We start from the raw sequence: 21,101 nt of genomic DNA, 5'->3' as shown, positions 1-21,101 counted from the left end.
CGAAGGAAGATAGATGCTCTTGAACTGTGGTGCTGGAGGAAAATTGAGAGTACCTTGGACTGCAAGAAAATCAAACCAGTCCATACTCCAGGAAATAAAGCCAGACTGCTCACTTGAGGGAATGATATTAAAGGCAAAACTGAAGTACTTTGGCCACATAATGAGAAGACAGGACACCCTGGAGAAGCTGCTGATGCTAGGGAAAGTGGAAGGCAAAAGAAAGAGGGGCCGACCAAGGGCAAGGTGGATGGATGATATTCTGGAGGTGACAGACTCGACCTTGGGGGAGCTGGGGGTGGCAACGGCCAACAGGAAGCTCTGGGGTGGGCTGGTCCATGAAGTCACGAAGAGTCGGAAGCGACTGACCGAATAAACAACAACAGTCCATCAATATCTGGAGGCCACCAGGTTGCCTCCCTCAGCTGTATTATATTTGAAGTTTTCTATAGAATTTCTCCAACAGCCATTTTGTGCCCTGCCTATTCATACAATGGTCCAAGATGACTGTCAGCCTGTTTATGTCACATTCAAGCAGACAAGGCGTGAGGAGAAGCCCTTCCTTTTTTTTCCTTGCTGAGGTTCCAGAGATGCATTATTCACTTAAGGGCAATTCCAGCCATTTCACAAATCAGATTATTTTTAGACTTCATTGCAGCAGTGGGAAGAGGATGCAGTACAGAGATGTGGAACACATGGTTGACCAGATGAGCCACAACCATAGAGTGCCACAGTGCAGAGAGGCCTGGTGGCATGCAGGAAGTGGAGAGTAGCTATTCCATATATCTATATAGAGAGAAAATTAGAGTCATATACAGCCTGAACTTGAAATTTTTAAAACTGATGCTATTTGGCCAAAATTCTCTATGGACTCAGAATGGTGCTACTTAATCCCTGGCTTCTCTATAGTGAAAGTTCTTAAGTTTTGCATAGTCAGAATGGCAAAAAGCTCAATGTAATAGTATCAGGTCTGTAATTTTATTATAGTCTGTAACAAGATACCAAGGGTTTAAAACACTGAAGGACTCATACTGTAGTAATAAAGCACCTGGTTTGAATGAAGAAGGGCCTTTAAGCATGCACACGTAATTGTCACATGGTATCTACATGCAGGTTGTATGCTGTTCTCAGCATGCAAGTGCTTTCTCTGTAGGAGTTTTGTCCTGTTTCAAGGAGCCTTGAGCTGTCCTGACCTCCTCTTTCCTTTCCCAAGAATCCTGATATCCTTAATCATCTTCATACACTTTTTTTAAAATGTATGTTAGACCTGAGATTCTAAACCCACACTCTTGAGTAAGCCCCATGGAACAAAGCAGGGCTTACTTCCAAGTAAGTATATAGGAGTGTGCTGCAAGAGGTAAATTTTTAAAATACACCCAGGGCAGTTTTTCTGCGCTCTGAAGACAGTTATTCATCCCTTTAAAAATATCCAGATGTCAGTGTAAACACATGTCCAAAGCCGCTTTTCACAGAAAATTCCAGCATCTTGAAAGAATTTTGGAAAGACTTGTGACACACTGAGATCTTGTCTGCACATAGTTCAAGAGAGCAGTCCTCTTCATGTCTACTCAGAAGTAAGTCCCACTGAGTTCAATTGGACTTACTCCCAGGTAGGTGTCTACAGGACTGCAGCCGAAGTCAATTCCATTTCAGAAATGCACTTCATAGTGTTCATGCTTTTAAACTCTGATACGGTTCTCTCTGAGAGTTAGTCTATATTAGCCTTCCCGAACCTGGTGCTCTCTAGATGATGGGACTACAGCTCCCATTGTGCCTAACCACTGGCCATGCTAGCTGAGGCTGATGGGTGATGGAGTTACATATCAAGAGCACTTTAATATCACACCATGCAGCAGCTGTTTCTATGTAATCAAATCACCTATTCTTATGCAATGGGTCACTATGTAGTCAGGGCAATTTTCACCCACAACACAAACAAGGGAATTGTCCTAGCAAAGATTGTAACTGCTGCCATTGGGGGAGGGCCAGCATCACCCCCTGGTGTCTTCCAGCAGTTGCTGGGGTCCCTCCTCCCAGGCAGGGCCCACCACTAACACACCATGAAACATTTTCTGGGGCTCTGATCTGTAATGGGCAGCCATTTGAATTTCCCACAGTGCTCAAAAGTAACACTACATCCTGTACATTGTGGAAACATAAAGTGGTGACTAGACCCAGGAGTTCAGTGCAACTTTGCCTACTGTCCCCCCACCCACCACCCACCCAAGCCTAGTGCCAGCCTTGAAATGGCGCAATTTGAAGTAGTCTTAATATATATTCTTCCCTAAAAGAGTAAAGAGGATGAGGAGTATAGACTCATCTTTTGAAGAGGACTAGTGCCTTACTTCCTGCCCGGTTTGTTTATGCATAAATCTCTGCTGCATTCTAGAAACTAAAGCAAAGCCATGGGGTGGTATCCAATGTTAGTCTAATTTAAGTCCCATTAATTTCAATGGGTCTACTCTAAGTAGGACTAACATTGGATGCAACCCAAAGAGGACTTAACTCATGGGAAAATAGCATGATGCACTCCATTTTTAAAATGCATGAGAAGGGAAGCAAGTTACAACCTACTGAATAGCCCCCTACCATTTCTAACATATCCCTGCTTGAATACTCTTTGTTCCCTGTCGAGCACTGCTAGGCAGAAGCCGCTGCAAACCTGTGATGGGTGTCCCATTTTTCCCTAGCATCCCATACTGCCTTCAAACATGGAGGGTCCATTGAAGTAACAAAGCCTTTGATGGACCTACCTTCTTGAACCCATTTAAGCTTGGGATTGTGTTTTAGTAGCAAATTCCTGTGTTTGCACCCAGGTCTACATTGCATTCCGCTGGGAGATACCCTTGATGCTCCACTCACCAGGCAGGGCTACTATGCCTTTTCCCCACTGTTTGGCAGGTAGAAATTCTACAGGTGAAGCCTCTTCACTGCATTTCCATGCCAGAAACCTAATGAATTTCCATTTTCATCTTTTCAGTTTGGCCTTTCAAAACGTGAAGCTTTAATGTTTTAACTGTTTCCAATGCTCTTGTTTTTATTGTTTTAAATGGCCGTACACCACCTTGATGCCTTTTTAGCAGACAAGGTGGTTTATACACGTTAATAATCAATCAGTGTCCACCTGTAAAAGGCTCAGAAGCCCTGCCAGGAATAAAGTGGAAACCAGTAGAAGGGAATCACTCCAGGAGGTAAGCGCTTTTTTTAAGCTAAGAGCTGTTCCGTATGGAAATACCCCTTTTCCAGTAAGTGGGGGGGAGTTAAAATAACCATAGATCCATACAGCTGATAGTTCCATTTCAGAGACGGATTTGCCTTTGTCCCAAGGAAGGGTGAGCTTTGCTCCTCCAATGGAATCTCTCTCTCCCCCCCCCTCCGGTCCTGAGTGGGTCTGTCCACAGCCGGGCGGGGCTCTGCAATAAATCTCTCCCCGTTCCGCCCGGATTCGCTCTTGGTTCGCCCAGGCGTCAGGTATGGCTCTCAGGAAGCGCTTGGAAGAGCGCAGCGGCGACTCCGGAGTGGAACGGGATCGGAGCCTTTTGAGCAAGGAGCAGAGGGACCAGCGGATCAGTCTGTTTCTACAAGATTTCGACCATCAGGGTGAGGCTTGGGGGCGGGGGGCGAAGTGGATATTTCCCACCCATCCCCAAACGGTGTTGTTGTTTACACTCTTATACCCAAATCTTGAAGAGGCGGGTGGGCTTGGGAAGCGGTGGCTCAGTTTGCTTTGAGATGCTTAACTTCTGAAGTCTCGTCTTGTCGTGTAGCGCACCTAGGTAATTGTAGACGTCCGTGCGTATTATTTCAGTTGCGAAGGGGACAACGGATATTTCTTTCTTTCTGCTGCTGCCGCCCTGCTATGTTAGAGCAAACAACCACAACCCCAAACAGAACTGTTTGCCAACCTTAATTTTTAACAAAGACATTCTCCAAGCATGTGTAAAAAAGGTAAAGGTGTCCCCAACCAGTCGTGTCCGACTCTAGGGTGTGGTGCTCATCCCCGTTTCTAAGCCGAAGAGCCAGCGCTGTCCGAAGATGCTTCCGTGGTCATGTGGCCGGCATGACTGAACGCCGAGGTGCGCGGAACGCTGTTACCTTTCCCGCTGAGGCGGTACCTATTTATCTACTTGCAATTTCTTGCTTTCGAACTGCTAGGTTGGCAGGAGCTGGGCCTGAAGGCGGGAGCTCACTCCGTCATGCAGTACTGGGGTCTCGAACTGCTGACCTGCCGACCTTCCAGTGTAGTTTGCATTATAAACTCACTTCAGTCATAGCATTATCATGAGCATGGGAATAAAAGGAAATTTGCTTCTGCTGCCCAGTTGCTAAATACATCGACGTGGGCATAAGCACCTCCTTGTTGTAGAAAAGTATGCGATATATATATATATAGAGAGAGAGAGAGAGAAAAATTTTATTTTATTTTGGAACAAGATTAACAAAATAAAGGCAACGAAAAGAAGAATGTGCATAATAATAAATCACAATCACTAGCGAAACAAAGGAATTCATAATTATAAACCTGAGTAGGAGCTCAATTTCTAATGAAAGTAAACATGCAAGTTCTACAACATATGAAAGGAGGCTGTGCAGGTGTATGCCATTTTGTGGGTTTGTGCATAATCAGAAAAAAGAACATAGGCAACTGTATTTTGTTGGAACTTTATCAAAAGTGTGCAGTGTTTCAGCATAGGAAATGAATGGAAACCATGGTGTCATAACATGTTAAAATATATTTAAAGTAAACATAATAAAATGAGCATCTGTGGCCTATGTACATGTCTGGCAGGCCACCTGCTGTCTATAAAATATTTTTTAAAAAGTAAGAAGAAAGAAAGGATGCCACGGCGAGCAACGTCCGCCATGGCGAGCCCTGGCATGCTCATGGCAACCCAAATGCTCACTCTGGGCCTGCTTCCCACTGCTTCCATCACCTGGCTCTCTCGAAGGGCCGACCCTAGCTGCTCCACAGATAATATTGTGTCTTCTTTTTCTCTTCTACTTTCTCCAAGCTAAGGAAAACCTGCAAGATATGAAGAAAGAACTGGCTTCACTTCTGCAGACAGCTGAGAAAGCATTCAGAGTAGAGTTGCTGGCAATGCCTGTTGTCATGAGAAAAATGAGAAGGAAAGACTTGATCCGTAAGTTTGTGTGTTCCCCGATCTTCCCTTCTCCTTCCCATGCCAACCTTTATTTCCCAAAGAGCACAATCCTATGCATGTTTAGAAAGAAAAAAGGCCTACAACTCCCGGCATGCCCCAGCCAAAGATGCACAGGATTGCACCTTAAGGCACCCTCTCCCAACCTGGTGCCTTCCAGGTGTGTTCCAGCTCCCATAATTCCCCAGCCATCATGGCCAATGCCCACCCCACCCCCCAAACCTGCAGCCCTGCACAGCCCAGGAGTTTGTTTTATGTATCTCAATTGAACTTGCGGCCCTATCACACAAAATGCCACTCCTGGTTTCCCCAAAATGTCTCAATTTCTGAAGCTTAATTGACATCGCAATCCTATACACACTTATTTGGGAGTCAGCCCCATTTAAGACAGCAAGACTTGCTTCTGAGTAACTTGCAGGAGGGTAGTGCCTTTTTGGCATTGCTATTTAAAAAATACAACAAATCGCCCAGAGATCTTCCGGTAGACCCCTGATCTACCTCCTGCCTGCCCCTGCCCTAAATAATGTGTCATCTATAGGAAGCAAGTTGCTTATATTAATCAGCGCCTGGCTGTTCTGCTGTACTTTTCTGTGTCCATATCACAGATCTCAAGGAAGAAGAAGCTGCTGCTACCATTGCTGCCACTGTGGAAGCCGTAAGTGTCTATAAGGATGTTAACCCTGCAGAAATGCTTTGAAAGCAAATAGCAAAGCCTGCTCCCATCTCAGCCCTGTGTAGTGAGGGAGATCTCAGTGCTGTGTAGCTAATTTATTTTACTTATTCGATAAGTTTATATGCTGCTTATCAAAGATATTTACTAAAGCCATGTACAATAAAAGGCACACTCACAAACACAATAAAATATAACCATAACAATATCCATTTCAACGTTATCTCTCTCTCTCTCTCTCTAAAAGAGTAACCAATGATATACTTGATCACGCAAAACGAATCCAGAAAAGCTTGGGTGACAAGGAACCATTTTAGGGTGAGCGCAAAACTCGCAGTCAGTGGCACATGCCTTAATTCTGGGGGCCACCAGATGACTCCAAGGAGCCTGGGGAACCACCAGAAGGGCCTCCCCTAATGTTCAGGAGATCTGATAGTTGTGTAGTGAATTCCCCACCTCTACAATAATACCTGCAGCTTTTGACATTCTTCCATGTGTATGACTGTTAAAAGTATCCAGCAACCTGAGTCCTGATCACCTACTTAGATCCTTGTAATCTATGACTTGCATCCAGCCTAATCTGCAACAGTAGTATTAATACGGTGCTAATCTTAACTTCTCTTTCTCCCTATTGCCCTTACACGTCTATAGAAAAACTGTGGTGTAGGAGACCTTCCAAATCCCAGGCTAGTGAGGACAAACAGCAAACGAGGTAAGCTGATCTTCAAACGTGGAAGTGGTTTTGGAGGCAAATTTGCCCATCCTTTGCAGATTTGCCTCCAAATTTTCCATGCCTGGTCTAGGTAAATGTCTCCCAGGTGTGGGGAATCTACGGCTCATGGGGGTTCTGCATCTGGCTTGCCAGCTTCCTCCCCAGGTATTTTCCCCTCTTCCTGGCAGGGAAAAGCTCTTACCTCCGATAAGCAGCTGATCGGAGATGAGAGCTTTGCCCTGCTGGAGAGAGGGAGTGGGGTTTGGGGAGGAAGATGTTGAGTGATTCTGTCCTGCTTACCTCTGAATAGATATGCAGAGGCTTCTGCCGTTTACTTCTCAGTAGGCTTAAAATTGGAAAGAATCGCTCATCTCCTGCCATGGCTCTGGGAAGATGGTTTGTGGATATCTGTGCTTAGCCCATGTGGGAGTGAATCCAAGACAAGGAAGCTGTGCTGAAATAACAGCTGACCAAAATTTCCCCCTCCTAGTTAAGGTCACCACCATTGTGGAATACAAAGACGAGAAGGAAGAGAACAGAACGCAGGGCAAGAAAACGTCTCAAAAGGTCAGTGCGGACAGATGAACGCATCACATGCAACTTGGTTTCTTGACAGAGACCCTTTTGCCCGTTTGAAGGCACTGTTGTCACCAGCGGGGCCTGCATTTGAACATTCTGGTTAAGAACCTAAGAGTCATCCTGGATCGGACCAAAGACCCATCTAGCCCAATGTTCTGTTCACACAGTGGCCAACCAGCTGATTTTGGGGGGCCCAAAAGTAAGATATGAGTGCAAGAGCTCATGCTCATGTTCCTCAGCAACCGGCACAGAGAGGCTTACTGCTTTTGATACTGGAGGTAATATACAGCCGTCATGACTAGTAGCCATTGGTTGCCTCATCCTTTGTGGCTGCTGACAGGTGTCTTGGCAGCAGCCACTGAGGTACACCTGATGAGATTGGGTGTTCATTGGGGGGGTGCCAGTAGACTGGTAAAAGGCCCCCTGGCCCAACATCTCCTCCATTCTCTTTGTAAAGGGAGCACTCAAGACTGTCACACACAGTGTAAGAACTTTAGAGATAAGCCCTTTCCCCTCTTTCAGCACAGATTGGAGATAAGCCATTTCCCCTGCCCCAGTGCTAAGATAAGCTCCTCTCTTAGCGCTGGGGCAGGGAAAATTCCTCCTCCCCAGTTGATCTGCATGGATCAGCTGAGGAGGTGAAGCTGCGAAGTGTGTGAGTGAGAGAGGGTGGAATGGGAGGATGGTGTATGTATGTGTGTGGGAGGGTAGAATGGGTGTGTGTGTGTGTGTCTGCATGTGTGAAAATGTGGCAGGGGGTCATGCCAGTTGTGACCCCAGGCCATGGCCAATACACCCCTCAGGCTGAAAATGGCTCCCTGCACAATTCCAGATCTATCTCAGTTGGGCCTCAGGCCTGGCGTTGGTACTGAAACTGCATTGATAGCCCTGATGCTGAAAGGGGACAGAGGGAGTGCTTTGCTACGTGACCAAAGGGCCTTCTCAGTGGTGGCACAACGACTGTTGAATGCTTTTCTGAGGTTCTTCTTTCCAGAGGCTGGCCCGGCACTTACTTTGACATCATTTTGGTGCCAGGCGAAGACTTCTTTTAACTTTTACCAGGCTTTTTAATCCTCTGTCCATTTGCTTTTATGATGCTTGGAGACTGCTTTTATCCTAGTCCTTTGTATCATGGTGTGTTTAAATATTCTTGAGTTCTAATGTTTTTGCTTAATTTGTTTTGTTGTAACTTTAAATGTTTGCAACCCACCCTGTGGACCTGCTGAGGTGTGGGGAATAACAAATAAATAAACATGTGCCACTTAATTTTTGGACAGGTATTTAAAACCAATTCGCTGGCTTCTTTGGCTTCTGCCATGAAGGGTAAACAAGGTACACTGTCCAGGTAGGAATAATCCAGTTTCTTGCTACCTTTCATCCATCCAACACCTTGAAATGGGGTTATTTTTTCTGCTGAGATAGTGAAAGGCATCAACTTTCAAATCAGTAGCTCTGCTAGATAGTCAAGAGGCTACATAACATCATTCCTTCTATTTCTAATGCTCAGAGGTGCGTGCCGGTGCATGTGTAGCCAAAACAGTACCATCCACGCACAAGAGGGAGGTATTAGCAGGCTCAGGTAAACACTAAGGTTTGCACAAGTACAAAAGCTCTGCTGGGGAAAATATCTGAAGGGTGGATGGACACCCCAAAAACAGCCCAGCCCACTGAGGACAGAATGCTGACTGACTGGTGGTGGGGTGGGGATAGAAAACCAGGTGGGATTGAACAGAGTATCCTGGAGAAGGGCATGGATGACTGGAACATGAAAACAGGAGACTCCACCCTATGTGATTTTGTTGCATCCCCCCGTTGTATAGTTTAAATTAAATCTAGGGCACAGTTATACCAAAGCTGAATACTTAAGTCCTTTTATTTCAGTGCGGAGATTCTAACCATGAAATCCATGGAACTTAACAGCTGAAATGTGCTCTTATGAATAGCTATTGTTTAGGTTGTTAAATAGCTGAGGGCTAGTGCCTTGTATTTTAAAAGGAGCGGTTCAATGAAGTGGATAGAAGCTGCTTACAAAATTAGGTTGAGAAGAAGAATGAAGGAGATCGCTAGCCTTCATGGCTGTAGCAGAGAGCTTTTTAAACTGCTTGTCATATCCTCCATTACCTAGCTCTTGCCAAATACTCCAGACCTGTACATACCTGAATAATATACCTGCCTTGGATCACCTCAGTGAAGTGCAGAATAGATAACATTAAAATCTGAGTGAGAAGAGATTCTTACCTTCCTACATTGTAAGCACTCTCTCTAGGCTTAAAGGGGTCTTAAAGGCAGCTCATGGAAACTTCAATACAAGTTTACGATTAATATAATATAAAACAGGTGGGCAGACTTTTAGGCTTTGGGGTAAATGGTACCTCTGAACATATGCTGAGTCCAGGAATTTGTTTTTAGTTCCAGAACTGAGCTCTCAGCCTTCTCTCTCTCTCTCTCTCTCTCTCTCTCTCTCTCTCTCTCACTCACACACACACACACACACACACACACACACGACTTCTCCCCACGTTTTCTTTGTTCCAGCAGCCAGAGAGCCACACAGAGCCTTTTAGCTGTTATATTACTAAGCAGTTGGAAGTCAGTAAACCTTGCCAATGTATTGCAAGTCACCCACAGAGTTAGCCGTAGATTGTGATCTACCTTTCATCCACCACTGACTTAAAATACAAGAGGGCCAAAAAATACAAGAGGGCCAAAACAGACATTACATTAAATCTGTGTCTAGCAGTTCCATCTTCTTTCATTTTTACTCTAGAGTAGGTGCAGGCAACCTGATGAGGACCCTAGCATAGGTATTAGTGGTTTTAAAAATCCAGATCAAGGGCCCTGAACCTACTCTAGCAGCTATGGTTCCCCCTCCTCATTTTTTCTCTAGACACAGATTTAAAGTAGTGTCTGTTTTGGCCCTTCTGTTTTGGCTACAAAACAGAACTTAAAAGCCCCACTTAGTCACAACATAATCTTTTAAAATAATATATAGCCAGTTCCTCCAAAGGTCCTGGGAAATAAAAAGGCTTTTATTTTATTTATTTTTGAAGTGTTTTCCACCACTTTGGTCCTCGAGGTGACTTACAGCAAACTAAACTAATACCCATAAAACTGATTCTAGTGCAGTACGTTAAGAATTAGGGTGAGAAAATGGCAGGACAATAGGTTCATAGATGTGATTTATTTCATACTGGAATATTGGCGTACGAGATGCAGAAAAACCATATTAAGAAGTGAAATTTAAGATGTAGGAAATGTAAGTGTGCTAAGAGATAAATGTTAGGATTTTACAAAACTTTATTTTCCATTTGGTAATAATTACTGGTATGCTATTCTACAAGTGCTATATAATTCTACAATGGTGTCTTATGTACATGTGTCTTATATACTCTTGTGACCCATTAGGTCTGCATCTGCGTTCTCCACTCCAGATGTGAGAACCATTGGGCGATCTGCCTCGATGCGTGAACGGCCAGTATCGGCTTCCAAATGCCCCTCATTGGGCTCTAAAAGGCAAGTCTTGCTGCTGCCATAAAAAAAAAAAGACTACTGAGACGTGATTGAAAAATGTGATACTGAAGTGTCTGTGGAGGCTTCCAAGAAGACAGTTGACGGTGTGCTATATTGGGGAATATTTTGCCATGCTTAGCCATGATGTTCTCTAGGTATCCCTGGGGCAAGCCACTATAGGGGTGTTCAAATGATCCCCTCACATCAGGGGCATCTCTAGAGGTAAGCCACTTGGTCATGGGCCCTGGTTGTCGTAATTGCCTTTTTTTTTTTTTTTTTACATTTTCCCATTGACTTGCATTGGAAAACAGAAACGGCCATAACTTTTTTAGTTTGCATGATAAATAAATGAAATTTGGGGATCTGGTAGCCCCCATGGCGCTGATTGAACCTGCCCAATTTCAGACAGTTAGGCTTAGTGGCTTTTGTGCTAGTCACAGGTAAAATTTGTTTTTTTTTCAAGAAAATGTGTCAAAGCAAAGAGCTATAATTTTTTTGTGCTTCTACATAAATTCATGGAATTTGGGGACCTGGCAACCCCTGTGGAGCTGACTGAACCTGCTAAATTTCAGACAGGTCCAGTAGCTTTTGTGCTAGCCATGCGTAAAGTTTCCTTTTCTCGAAGACTAAAACATAAAGTTAAAAACTGTCAAGCCACACAGGGGATTAGAGATCCTAATCAGAAGGTGTTTAAGGTGACCATTGGTGTAGGGTTTTTTGAGGTGCAAAAAACCTCTGTCCCCTACTTTTCTGCTCTTACATGCCCACTGTTGGGAGCTTGCTTGCAATGAGTTTTTGAAGAGGGAGAAGGAAGGGAAGAAAGAGCTCCATTTGAAATACTGGTATTTCACACAGCATCTGATTTTACTGTCCCAAACTGGAATCTTTGGCTTCTGCAGAAGTTTAGTAGCTTCAGTACAGCAAAGGATCCAATCAGCCTCCACAAACTTCTTTCTCCCCCTCCACTTTAATTTCTCCTAAATAGCTGTAGGACTCAAATTATTCCAAAGGGAGGGTTAGGATTATGTGGCATCATGATCAAAGAACTACTGAGGCTTTTAAATAGGTTCTACAGTTTTAAAAAAGCTAGAAAAAGCCCTCAGCCACCTCACCTCATAAAGTTAATTTAAGTACATGCAATCCTTACAAACCTTCCACAGCCTCCTAAATTCCTCTGAAGTACTACCTCTCCGAAAGGAGCCACTTGGCTTAGGGACTTCTCTCTACTCCCCACCCCCAATGCATTTCCAATCACCATTCTTCTTTTCTTCTTCCCTCCCCTATCCTGTTCTTTCTTTCTCTTCTTTATTCCACCCAGAGCATACCTTGGGGAATTCTTAAAGAGAATTCTCTTCAGTGGGCCAGAGAAGTTCTGAACTGTATTTGACTTTATACAAACAGACAAGAGGGTTGGTTTTTCTCCTTCTCACTCAAGCCTTTGAGAAAAGTGGGTTCACACGGTTGCAGAGAAACAAAACTGGGCTGTTTTGTTTGTCAGTTGCCATTATCCAGCAGTAGGAAGGGCTGCCGCTCAGCGGTGGAGCCTCTGCTTGGCATGCAGAAGGTCCTGGGTTCAATCCCCGGCATCTCCAGGTAGAGCTAGGAAAGAATCCTGCCTGAAACCCCGGAGAGCTGCTCCCGCCAGTCAGTGTCGACAATACTGCGCTAGATGGGCCCAGGGTCTGACTCAGTACAAGGCAGCTTCCTGTGTTCCTCTGAACAGAAAGCTTTAATAAAAATAGGAGTTTTTGGTTTGTTTTTTAAGTGGAGGGGGGATAGATATTGCTAAGTTATGCAATCCTATGTATGCCTACAGAGAAGTCCCATTATGTTTAATGAGGCTTACCCTCAGGAGAGTGTGCATAGGATTCCAGCACAAGTTACTTTTGCAGGGAGGTTTGCACCCTGATCTGCATGTTGACTCAGAAATAACTCCTCAGTTGTGAGCATGGTACTGCAGTGCCTACCCAATTCCGTCTAATGAATTGACTACCCTTTCAGCTCAGTCCTATGCACGTTTTGGGGTGTGCGTGTGTGTGTGTGTGTGTGTGTGTGTGTGTGTGTGTGTTGCATAAACTCTAGCTTCAGTGGTGAGGGAAAGGCACTTAGTACATGCTCAGTTTCTCCATAACTTAACCCTAGTTTTGAAAACAGACTCACTGGCTGAATCCTGGTGAAGTCTTGGCACAAATGAAGTTATGGGGAGGAGGATACAATGAGCTTGTGCATAACAAGGAGGAGGTAGAGGAGAGTCGCACAAAACAAGACATCTGTTATTATGAAGAGTTGCTGGAAGATGGTAGGATGAGGAGGAATGGTTGCATGGAGGGGAATAGAATTGGTAGGGGGAGAATGTAAGTGCTCAGTGGTGAAAGAAAAGCATTCTGCATATGCTCAGAGCATGCATATGTGCGCTCTATATTTAAGAACATAAGAAGAGCCGTGGTGCATCAGACCAAGGTCCATCTAGTCCAGCATTCTGTTCACACAGTGGCCAACCAGATGCCCACAGGAAACCCACAAGCAGGGCATGAGTGCAATAGCACCTTCCCACTCATGTTCCATTGCTGCTAACACTGGTGAAATGTAGATACATTCTAGTAATTCTAAATTTGCATGCATGTATATCCTTCAGAAACATTGCAGGTTTCTTGCCTGGGGGACACCTCTAATGACCTGTGCATTTTCATGCAAACTTACCCCAAAACTATTTGGGAAGGGAAAACAAATCACTTCTCCCCCAAATTGGAGAACTCCCCTTCCACATGAACTGCTGCACCTATCCTTCTGAAACTTTGCTGGTTTCTTACTTAGGGACAACTCTCGGCTGTCGTAATTGTCAGAAAAATGGACCACAAGGAAAATAGGGAGATAAGTATGTCCTCTTTTGGAAACCTCAAAATGTCAAGGCCACCCTTGCACAAAAACCCTTGTAGCTATCATTCTGAAATTTGGCAGATATGATCTCCTCTGATGGGACAATGAATCCTGAAATTTTTATCCAATTCTTCCAAGTTATAAAAATGTTATTGGCAGTTCCCTTTAAAAGAAAATCAAAATATAAACCCTGCAGCTATTTTTCTGACATTGGGCAGGTGTAACCCCCTTCTAGAGGGGTTCTATGCCTGAACTTATCCAGTTCTGCCCAAGAAAAAAAAGTTAAACTTTTTGTCTAATTTCCCATGGTAGTCAACAGCAAGCATAAGGCTCATTTTTCCAAACCTTGACTCAGGTTAGGTGCTGAGCTGAAGTGGTCCGACTACATAATGGCCTGAGCAGAAGTGGGATGTTTTCCAAGATGCTGAATTGGGGTCTGAGTTGAAAAGGGGTGGGGGGCCAGTGCACACTTCTTATGTATATATGTAATCTATATACTCTCTCATGCACACACACACGCAAGCACAGCACATGCACCATGCACACACTATATACAGTGTGTGTGTGTGTGTGCGCGCGCGCTTAGCACGTTTGTGTTATGGGCCTGTGCCCCGGATCTTTTAAGAACTTAGCAATGCCCATGCCTCACATGTTCTAGGTGTGTGTAAGTCTGGATGGGAATATGATCTGTTGGCCATGGCCAAGCCCCTGGCAGCCATGATGGTGTTAATGAGATTGTTTAGCTTGGATATTGTTTTAGCTGGGATTGTTTAGCTTGGAGAAAAGATAAGCGAGGGGAGACGTGATAGGGGTGTACAACATTATACATGGTGTGGAGAAAGTGGATAGGGAGCATTTTTCTCCTTTCATAGTACTAGGACTCGGGGTCATCCCATGAAGCTGAGTGGTGGGAGATTCAGGACAGATAAAAGGAAGGGCTTCTTCACACAGCACATAGAGAATTGCAACTATGCAATTCGCTACCACCAGAGGTAGTGACAGCCACCAGTTTGGACGGCTTTAAAAGGGGGTTAGCCTTCTCTTCTAGGAATTTGTCTATCAATGGCTACTAGTTCTGATGGCTATATGCTACCTCCAGTATCAGAGGCAGTATACCTACATATACCAGTTGCTGGCAAACATGGGTGGGAGGATGCTGTTGCACTCATGTCCTGCTTGTGGGTTTCCTGTCAGCATCTGTTTGTCTTCTGTGTGAACCGAATGCTGGACTAGATGAACCCTTGGTTTGATCCAGCAGGGCTCTTCTTATGTTCTTAATGAGGAAGTGCCCTGCGCCCGTACAGCTGTATGCATGTAGATCTCTTCCTCTTCTTCTTCTGCTTATCATCATCATCATCCCACCTTTTTTCCTCTTGCAAGAAACCCAAGGCAGCTTACATAAGCCCTCCTCGTCTCCGTTTTGTATCCTCACAACAACCCTGTGAGGTAGGTTAGGCTGAGCTTCATGGCTGAGTGGGGACTAGAACCCGGATCTCCTGGGTCCCAGTCCAGCACTCTAACAACTACACCACACTCGCTTCCTTGCAGTTTTGGATCCTGGGGCCAATCAGGGCTTGAACACGTGATGGGTGTGAGTGGTTGAACACCCCTAGTCTCACAGCTCAATCTACCTCATTTGTTGTTGTTCAGTCATTCAGTCGTGTCCGACTCTTCGTGACCCCATGGACCACAGCATGCCAGGCCTTCCTGTCCTGCGCTCTCTCCCGGAGTGTGCTCAAGTTCATATTCATTGCATCGGTGATGCTATCTAGCCATCTCATCCTCTGTCGTCCCCTTCTCCTTTTGCCTTCAGTCTTTCCCAGCATCAGGGTCTTTTCCAGAGAGTTTTCTCTTCGCATTAGGTGGCCAAAATATTTCAGCTTCAGCTTCAGTATCTGTCCTTCCAATGAGCACTCAGGGTTGATTTCCTTTAGGATGGACTGATTTGACCTCCTTGCAGTCCAGGGGACTCGTAAGAGTCTTCTCCAGCACCACAGTTCGAAAGCATCAATTCTTCGGCGCTCAGCTTTCCTTATAGTCCAGCTCTCACAGCCAGACGTTACTACTGGGAAAACCATAGCTTTGATTAGACGGACCTTTGTCGGCAAGGTGATGTCTCTGCTTCTTACTATGCTGTCTAGGTTGGCCATAGCTTTCCTCCCAAGGAGCAAGCGTCTTTTAATTTCATGGTGCTCTGAACTCATTGGAGGAAGGGAAAGAAATTGGGTGTTGTGTAGGGGTGGGGGAGAAGGGGGTTTGGAAGGGAATGGCTTAAAAACCTGCAAACTCCTTCATTTAGCATCATATGTAGCCATCCCAAATGTCTCACGGGAGACCTCTGGATGTCCAGATGTTGTTAGACTCCCAGCAACCATCAGGCCTTTATATTCATTTTCATTGAGATGTGTAAAAATTACTGTAAAGAAGCTGCCTGAAACGTTGTGTGTTTTTGAAATAAACAAATAATAAATGAATGGCTGAAAAGATCAGGCTGTGTCAGTAACTGATTAACACTTGAATGAAATCCAGGCAATTCCTCCCCCACCCCTTTCCTGTTCCTAGATTTGCACAGAGGGGGCCCTCCAAAAGTACATCTTCCTCGGGGAGATCTCGGGCTGTGTCTCTTCGGAGTACTTCGATGCCCCATGAAAGATCCGTTCCTTTTGTCAACATACCACTGGCCGATGGGCAGGTATTGTATCATCCGAGGAAGGCTATACCAGAGCTGTGTGTGCTTGACGTGTTGACATCAATGCATCCAGGTTCTGGCTCGAATATGAAATCTGGCTCTGAATCTCAAAATAAGGACACTGTTGCATATTCAGCTTAAACTTTTGCATCATTCAGGTTGCTATGGATAGGAGGGTGAGGAAAAAACAGCTTTGAAAGTTATATACACACACACACACACACACACACACTCTGTCTCTCTCTGTCTCTCTGCCCTGACCAGTGGCAGTCCTGCCTGAAGTTGCTTAAGAATAAAGTAAAAAAATTTATCCAAAGGGAACTTTGAGTGGCTTTTCAACTCAGGGGAGTCCTTTCTACATCAGATGATTTGCTAAGGCCTCCTTACACATCACAGTATCCTGGGCTATATTGTAGGGTGCCCACTGGGGTTCATTGGGTACATTCTAGTGTTTTATTGCATGAGGTTTTCACCCATGTGAATGGCTAAGATGCAACCTCTGCTCCCCTATATTTGCAGGAATATCAGCACTGGCTCTTAGCTTCTGTTATCCACCCAAGGGAAACACCCCCCCTCTCTCCCCCACAACCTGAATCCACAGAGGATCCATCCATTGTGACGAATAGCCATTGACTGATCCGCACACATTTGTATAATCGCCTTTTAAAGCTGTTTGAGCCCATCCCCGCAGCCCCCTCTTTCCCACATTTTTACCCTGCTTGTTCGCCAGGAAAGCCCCCAGGGTGGCTAACATAGACCTGTCGCAGCACAGTCCTTGCAATCTAAAAGATATGGCACGCAAGGAAAAAGGGGTGGGGAGGGAGGAGGGAAAAAGCACCACTTCTTAAAGTTACAGTTCTGGTGATGGCAAGCTGGGATGGAAAGAGTTCAGGTAGCCTGACAGAACAGCTGCTGCAAGGTGACACTTCTTCAGGAAGGATGGAAGGCAGCTGGCCTCTCAGCAGAGGCAGTGGAGTAGCCCTGTTTTGCTTTGTGTCCTCTGGATGGGTTGTAGCTGCAGTTACGGCTTCGGGCAGTGAAGTTCATGAACGAACTATGAGCTTTTCTCTCGTGCGTCCTGGGTCTTCTGCTAATCAATTTCATTGGCTGACCCCTGGTATTAACATACTAGCCTGCCTGCTCCTAAGATCTGGTGGAAAGGTCCTTGTCCGTGCCCTCTCCACGGCAGAGGCACCGTTGGTTGGAGAGAAAGGGAGGGCCTTCTTGGTGGCCACACCCTGAGCATGGAATACCTCAACCTGTGAGGCCCACTTCATCCCTTCCTTCTCTGTTTTCAGCTGAATGGCGAAAATGTTTCTATTCTGGCAGGGCTTTCGCTTGTTTCAACTATGGGTGGCTGAGGCCATGCAGAAGCAAGCTGCCTCCTGACCGCTTGCCACTTCTGCTTTGCATCCTGTTTCTCAAACAACCCAGGAATACCCCATCCCTGGGTTGATTGATGCAACATCCAAACCCAGAACTCTGGGTTACTGAGGGACAAATACCTAGACTTTGAATCCAACAATGAACCATGGGTTCAAATTCTGGGTTGTTTGACCTTCAACAAGTCCACTTTTTGGGTTCAGACATTGTTTATTTGAGAAACCAGATGCAAAATAGAAGTGGTGAGTGGACAGAATGATGAGCGAGTGGCCCTGGCAAGTCAGGGGTTAAACAACTAGTGCATTGCCTTTACATGCAAATTGGTCACTGGACCCATTACAGGTCACTAATTTGTTGTGGGAGTATTCAATTTTAATTCTTGGAAGCAACGCCGAGTATTGTGAAAGCACTAGAACGACAGAGTGTACATTTCCATATCGAGTACGTTTTATGTGTGGCTACAGCGAGGAGAGTTGGACATGACTGAACAACAACAACAACAACAACACAGCGAGGAAGAACTGCACCTTGCATGTGGCGTTGACGTGTGAAATTATATGCACATGTTATCCATGTTGCTTCCAGACAGTAACTTTCTGTTCTTGTTCAGACTCTCTGTTCGGCTGGCGATGACCTCCAGAACATCAATGTGGAGTTATTAAATGATGACACTGTTCAGCATATCCACACACTCGTGGTAAGTGTGCAGATTCTTGAAAATGGCGAGTTCCTTCCCCACAAAAAGGTGGGTGTGGGTCTTAAGATTTCTCTTGTCAGGGAGCTTCTTCAAAGCTTGTGACTCTCAACAATGCCAACCTGGGCTGGGAACCTCTCCTTCGGCCCCAAGCAAGCACCATTCTGAGGAGGGATATATGCTATACAGCAGGGGTGCAGAACGTCAGCCCTGCTGGGGTTCCATTGTGACTCTCAACAATGCCAACCTGGGCTGGGAACCTCTCCTTCGGCCCCAAGCAAGCACCATTCTGAGGAGGGATATATGCTATACAGCAGGGGTGCAGAACGTCAGCCCTGCTGGGGTTCCATTATGGTCCTCCATGGCTCCCTAGATGGCCATTCCCCCTTCCCCTGGCCCCACCCCCTTCCCCAACCACCAATCGTTTGGTGGTTTCCCAGCTTTTGTGCCTTTTCCCCCCATTTGAAAAGGTTGAAATGCCTCTCTTAAGGCTCAGTTTCTGGCAGTAAGAGCTTTAAGCTCAGATAGGCTGGCATTGTGTCCCTGCCCCTTTTACCTTCAGCCCCACCCACCACTGGAATGTGGCCCCTGAGCTTCTCCAAAATGGAATTAGGCCCTCAGGCTGAAAGAGTGCAGAAAAGGGTAACTAAAACAATCAAGGGGCAACTCCCAAAATAATAATAAAAAAACTAACAGCTGCACCAGTTGAACTCCCAATGCATTTTGACACTGGCCTTTATCAAGGGAGAAACTCTTACAAGATTTTTTCCTTTTCTGGAAAGGTTGAATACTTTTCAGCCTTCTTTGGAAGAAGCAAAAGAGAGGGAACCCTTCAGACAAATCTCTAAGAATTTTTCCCTTGATAAAGACCAGTGTTGAAATGTGTTGCGAATTCAGTTGGTGCAGCTGTTCCTTTTTTGATTTTGGTTTCCAGCCTTACAGCTTTTTTTTTCTGATCCCTATTGGTACTGTTGCTGGAGCAACTCCCCTATGAGGGCAGGTTACAACAGCTGGGATTATTTAGCTTGGAGAAAAGGTGAGTGAGGGGAGCCATGATAGCGATGTACAACATCATGCATGGTGTGGAGAAAGTGGATAGGGAGACATTTTTCTCCCTTTCTCATAGCACTAGGACCTGGGGGTCATCCCATGAAGCTGATTGGCGGGAGACTCAGGACAGATAAAAGGAAGGACTTCCTCACATGGTGCAGGGTTCAACTATGGAATTGGCTACCTCAAGATGTAGTGATGGCCACCAGCATGGATGGTTTTAAAGGGGAATTACTCAAGTTCATGGAGAAAGCTATCAGTGGCCCCTAGTCATGATGACGATATGCTCCTTCCAGTATCTGAGGCAGTATGCCTATGGACACCAATTGCTGGGGAACATGAGTGGGTGGATGGCCTATTTGCGGTTCCCTGGGGGCAGCTGGTTGGCCACTGTGTGAACAGAATGCTGGAGTGGATGGACCCTTGGTCTTACCTAGCGTGGCTCTTCTTGTGTTCTTAAAGAGTTTCAGTACCCTTGCTATATAGCAAGAGCAAACTCATTATCTAAGCGTGCATCCTTATGTAGCTGAAATGGCACTACCGCACACAAGGACTTGGTATCATCAGGCTTGGAGGAACCCCAAGTTTTGCCAAAGTACAAACATCTTCAAGGTCAACCCCTAAAACAGCCCAGTGAAGAGAGTAGGGCAGAATGCCTACTGAGTGGCTGGGGAGGTAGGGGCAGGAATTGAATAGAATGTCCTGGAAGAGGGTATGGCTGGCTGATTGGCACCCTGAACAGGAACACTCCATTCTGTAGCATTTTAAGTCCCATTTTTACAGATACAAATGTTGATGTCCTGTTAGGTTACACTCTCCCTTGAGTCCTGTAGCTTTGTAGTTTGAGAGTCTTGTATTAGTTAAACCACGGATTAATAGGTTCCAATTACAGTCAGAAAACTACTTGGAATGGATTTTGCATGCCCATCCCCCATTAATCCGTGAAAGCTAGGACTGATTTTTTCCTCTTCTCCCATCAGTGAACCACCACTTTCACTTTTGCATGCAAAATGTTCAGATGGGTACTTAGGAAACACATACTAATTGTCTTGTATCTTTTTCTTTCATAGAGCCAATTGACAGTCCTTTGTGGAAAAGCAACAGTTAAGTCAAGTTGATGTAACTGGCGGGCAATGTTTTTTCTTTCTTCTATCTAAATACCATGGAAACATTTATTATGTTTAGAGTAATAAGCAACTGGCTTTTTAACAGTTCATACATTACATATTAAAATTCATATTTCTTCTATAAAGAAACTTGTTGACTTGGCATTTAAGTGGAGCTTGTACTACAAGGGTGTGGTATAGAAGGCTATAAGGTAGCACTTATATCCAATTTGCCAGACTTGAGATTATGCCCCATTGTTTAGACATAAATGTAACAGGCTGGATCTGTTGAAACACTCTGATCCAAAGCATGCTCAGACATTATCAGAGCAGTTGTGGGGGGTGGGGAATTATTTCCTTGTGGATACAGCATTTGAAAACCAGTCAGTCTCTTTCAAAGTATTATCTTCAGGCCAGAGTCTTCCCCTTATCTGCTGAAAGTTCCACTTAAAATAGTGGATGTAATACTTGACTCCTATATTCTCAGAAGATATTGTACTATATGTACAGTAATAGTCATTCTAAAAAAATATGAAGCCAGTGAATGTCAAAATCTTTCCAAGAGTAAAATTTCATGTACAAACATGATGCATGTACACATCTGCATGCATGCATGCACACACACCCCATTTACGTTAGCTGGTTAGAATGATGGACCATCTCCAGTAGTATTGA

At 45.0% G+C, this 21,101-nt stretch overlaps 1 protein-coding gene across 1 annotated transcript; it reads left to right on the top strand.

Moving 5' to 3' along the window:
- Positions 1 to 3,298: 3,298 nt before the first annotated feature.
- Positions 3,299 to 20,569, top strand: LOC146338888 (borealin-2-like). The gene is made up of 11 exons (XM_084813022.1): positions 3,299 to 3,329; positions 3,462 to 3,597; positions 5,010 to 5,138; positions 5,762 to 5,811; positions 6,478 to 6,538; positions 7,029 to 7,105; positions 8,395 to 8,462; positions 10,523 to 10,630; positions 16,067 to 16,196; positions 18,187 to 18,273; positions 20,391 to 20,569. The coding sequence occupies exons 2-11, from the start codon at positions 3,471 to 3,473 to the stop codon at positions 20,436 to 20,438; spliced, it is 885 nt and encodes a 294-aa protein (XP_084669148.1). The 5' UTR covers positions 3,299 to 3,329; positions 3,462 to 3,470; the 3' UTR covers positions 20,439 to 20,569.
- The last annotated feature ends 532 nt before the right edge of the window (positions 20,570 to 21,101 follow it).

The sequence above is a fragment of the Heloderma suspectum genome, chromosome 8, assembly GCF_057233095.1.
Source record: "Heloderma suspectum isolate Gila_16-S chromosome 8, 16-S_ref, whole genome shotgun sequence".
NCBI lineage: Eukaryota > Metazoa > Chordata > Lepidosauria > Squamata > Helodermatidae > Heloderma > Heloderma suspectum.
This window is presented reverse-complemented; position numbering and strand designations above follow the sequence as displayed.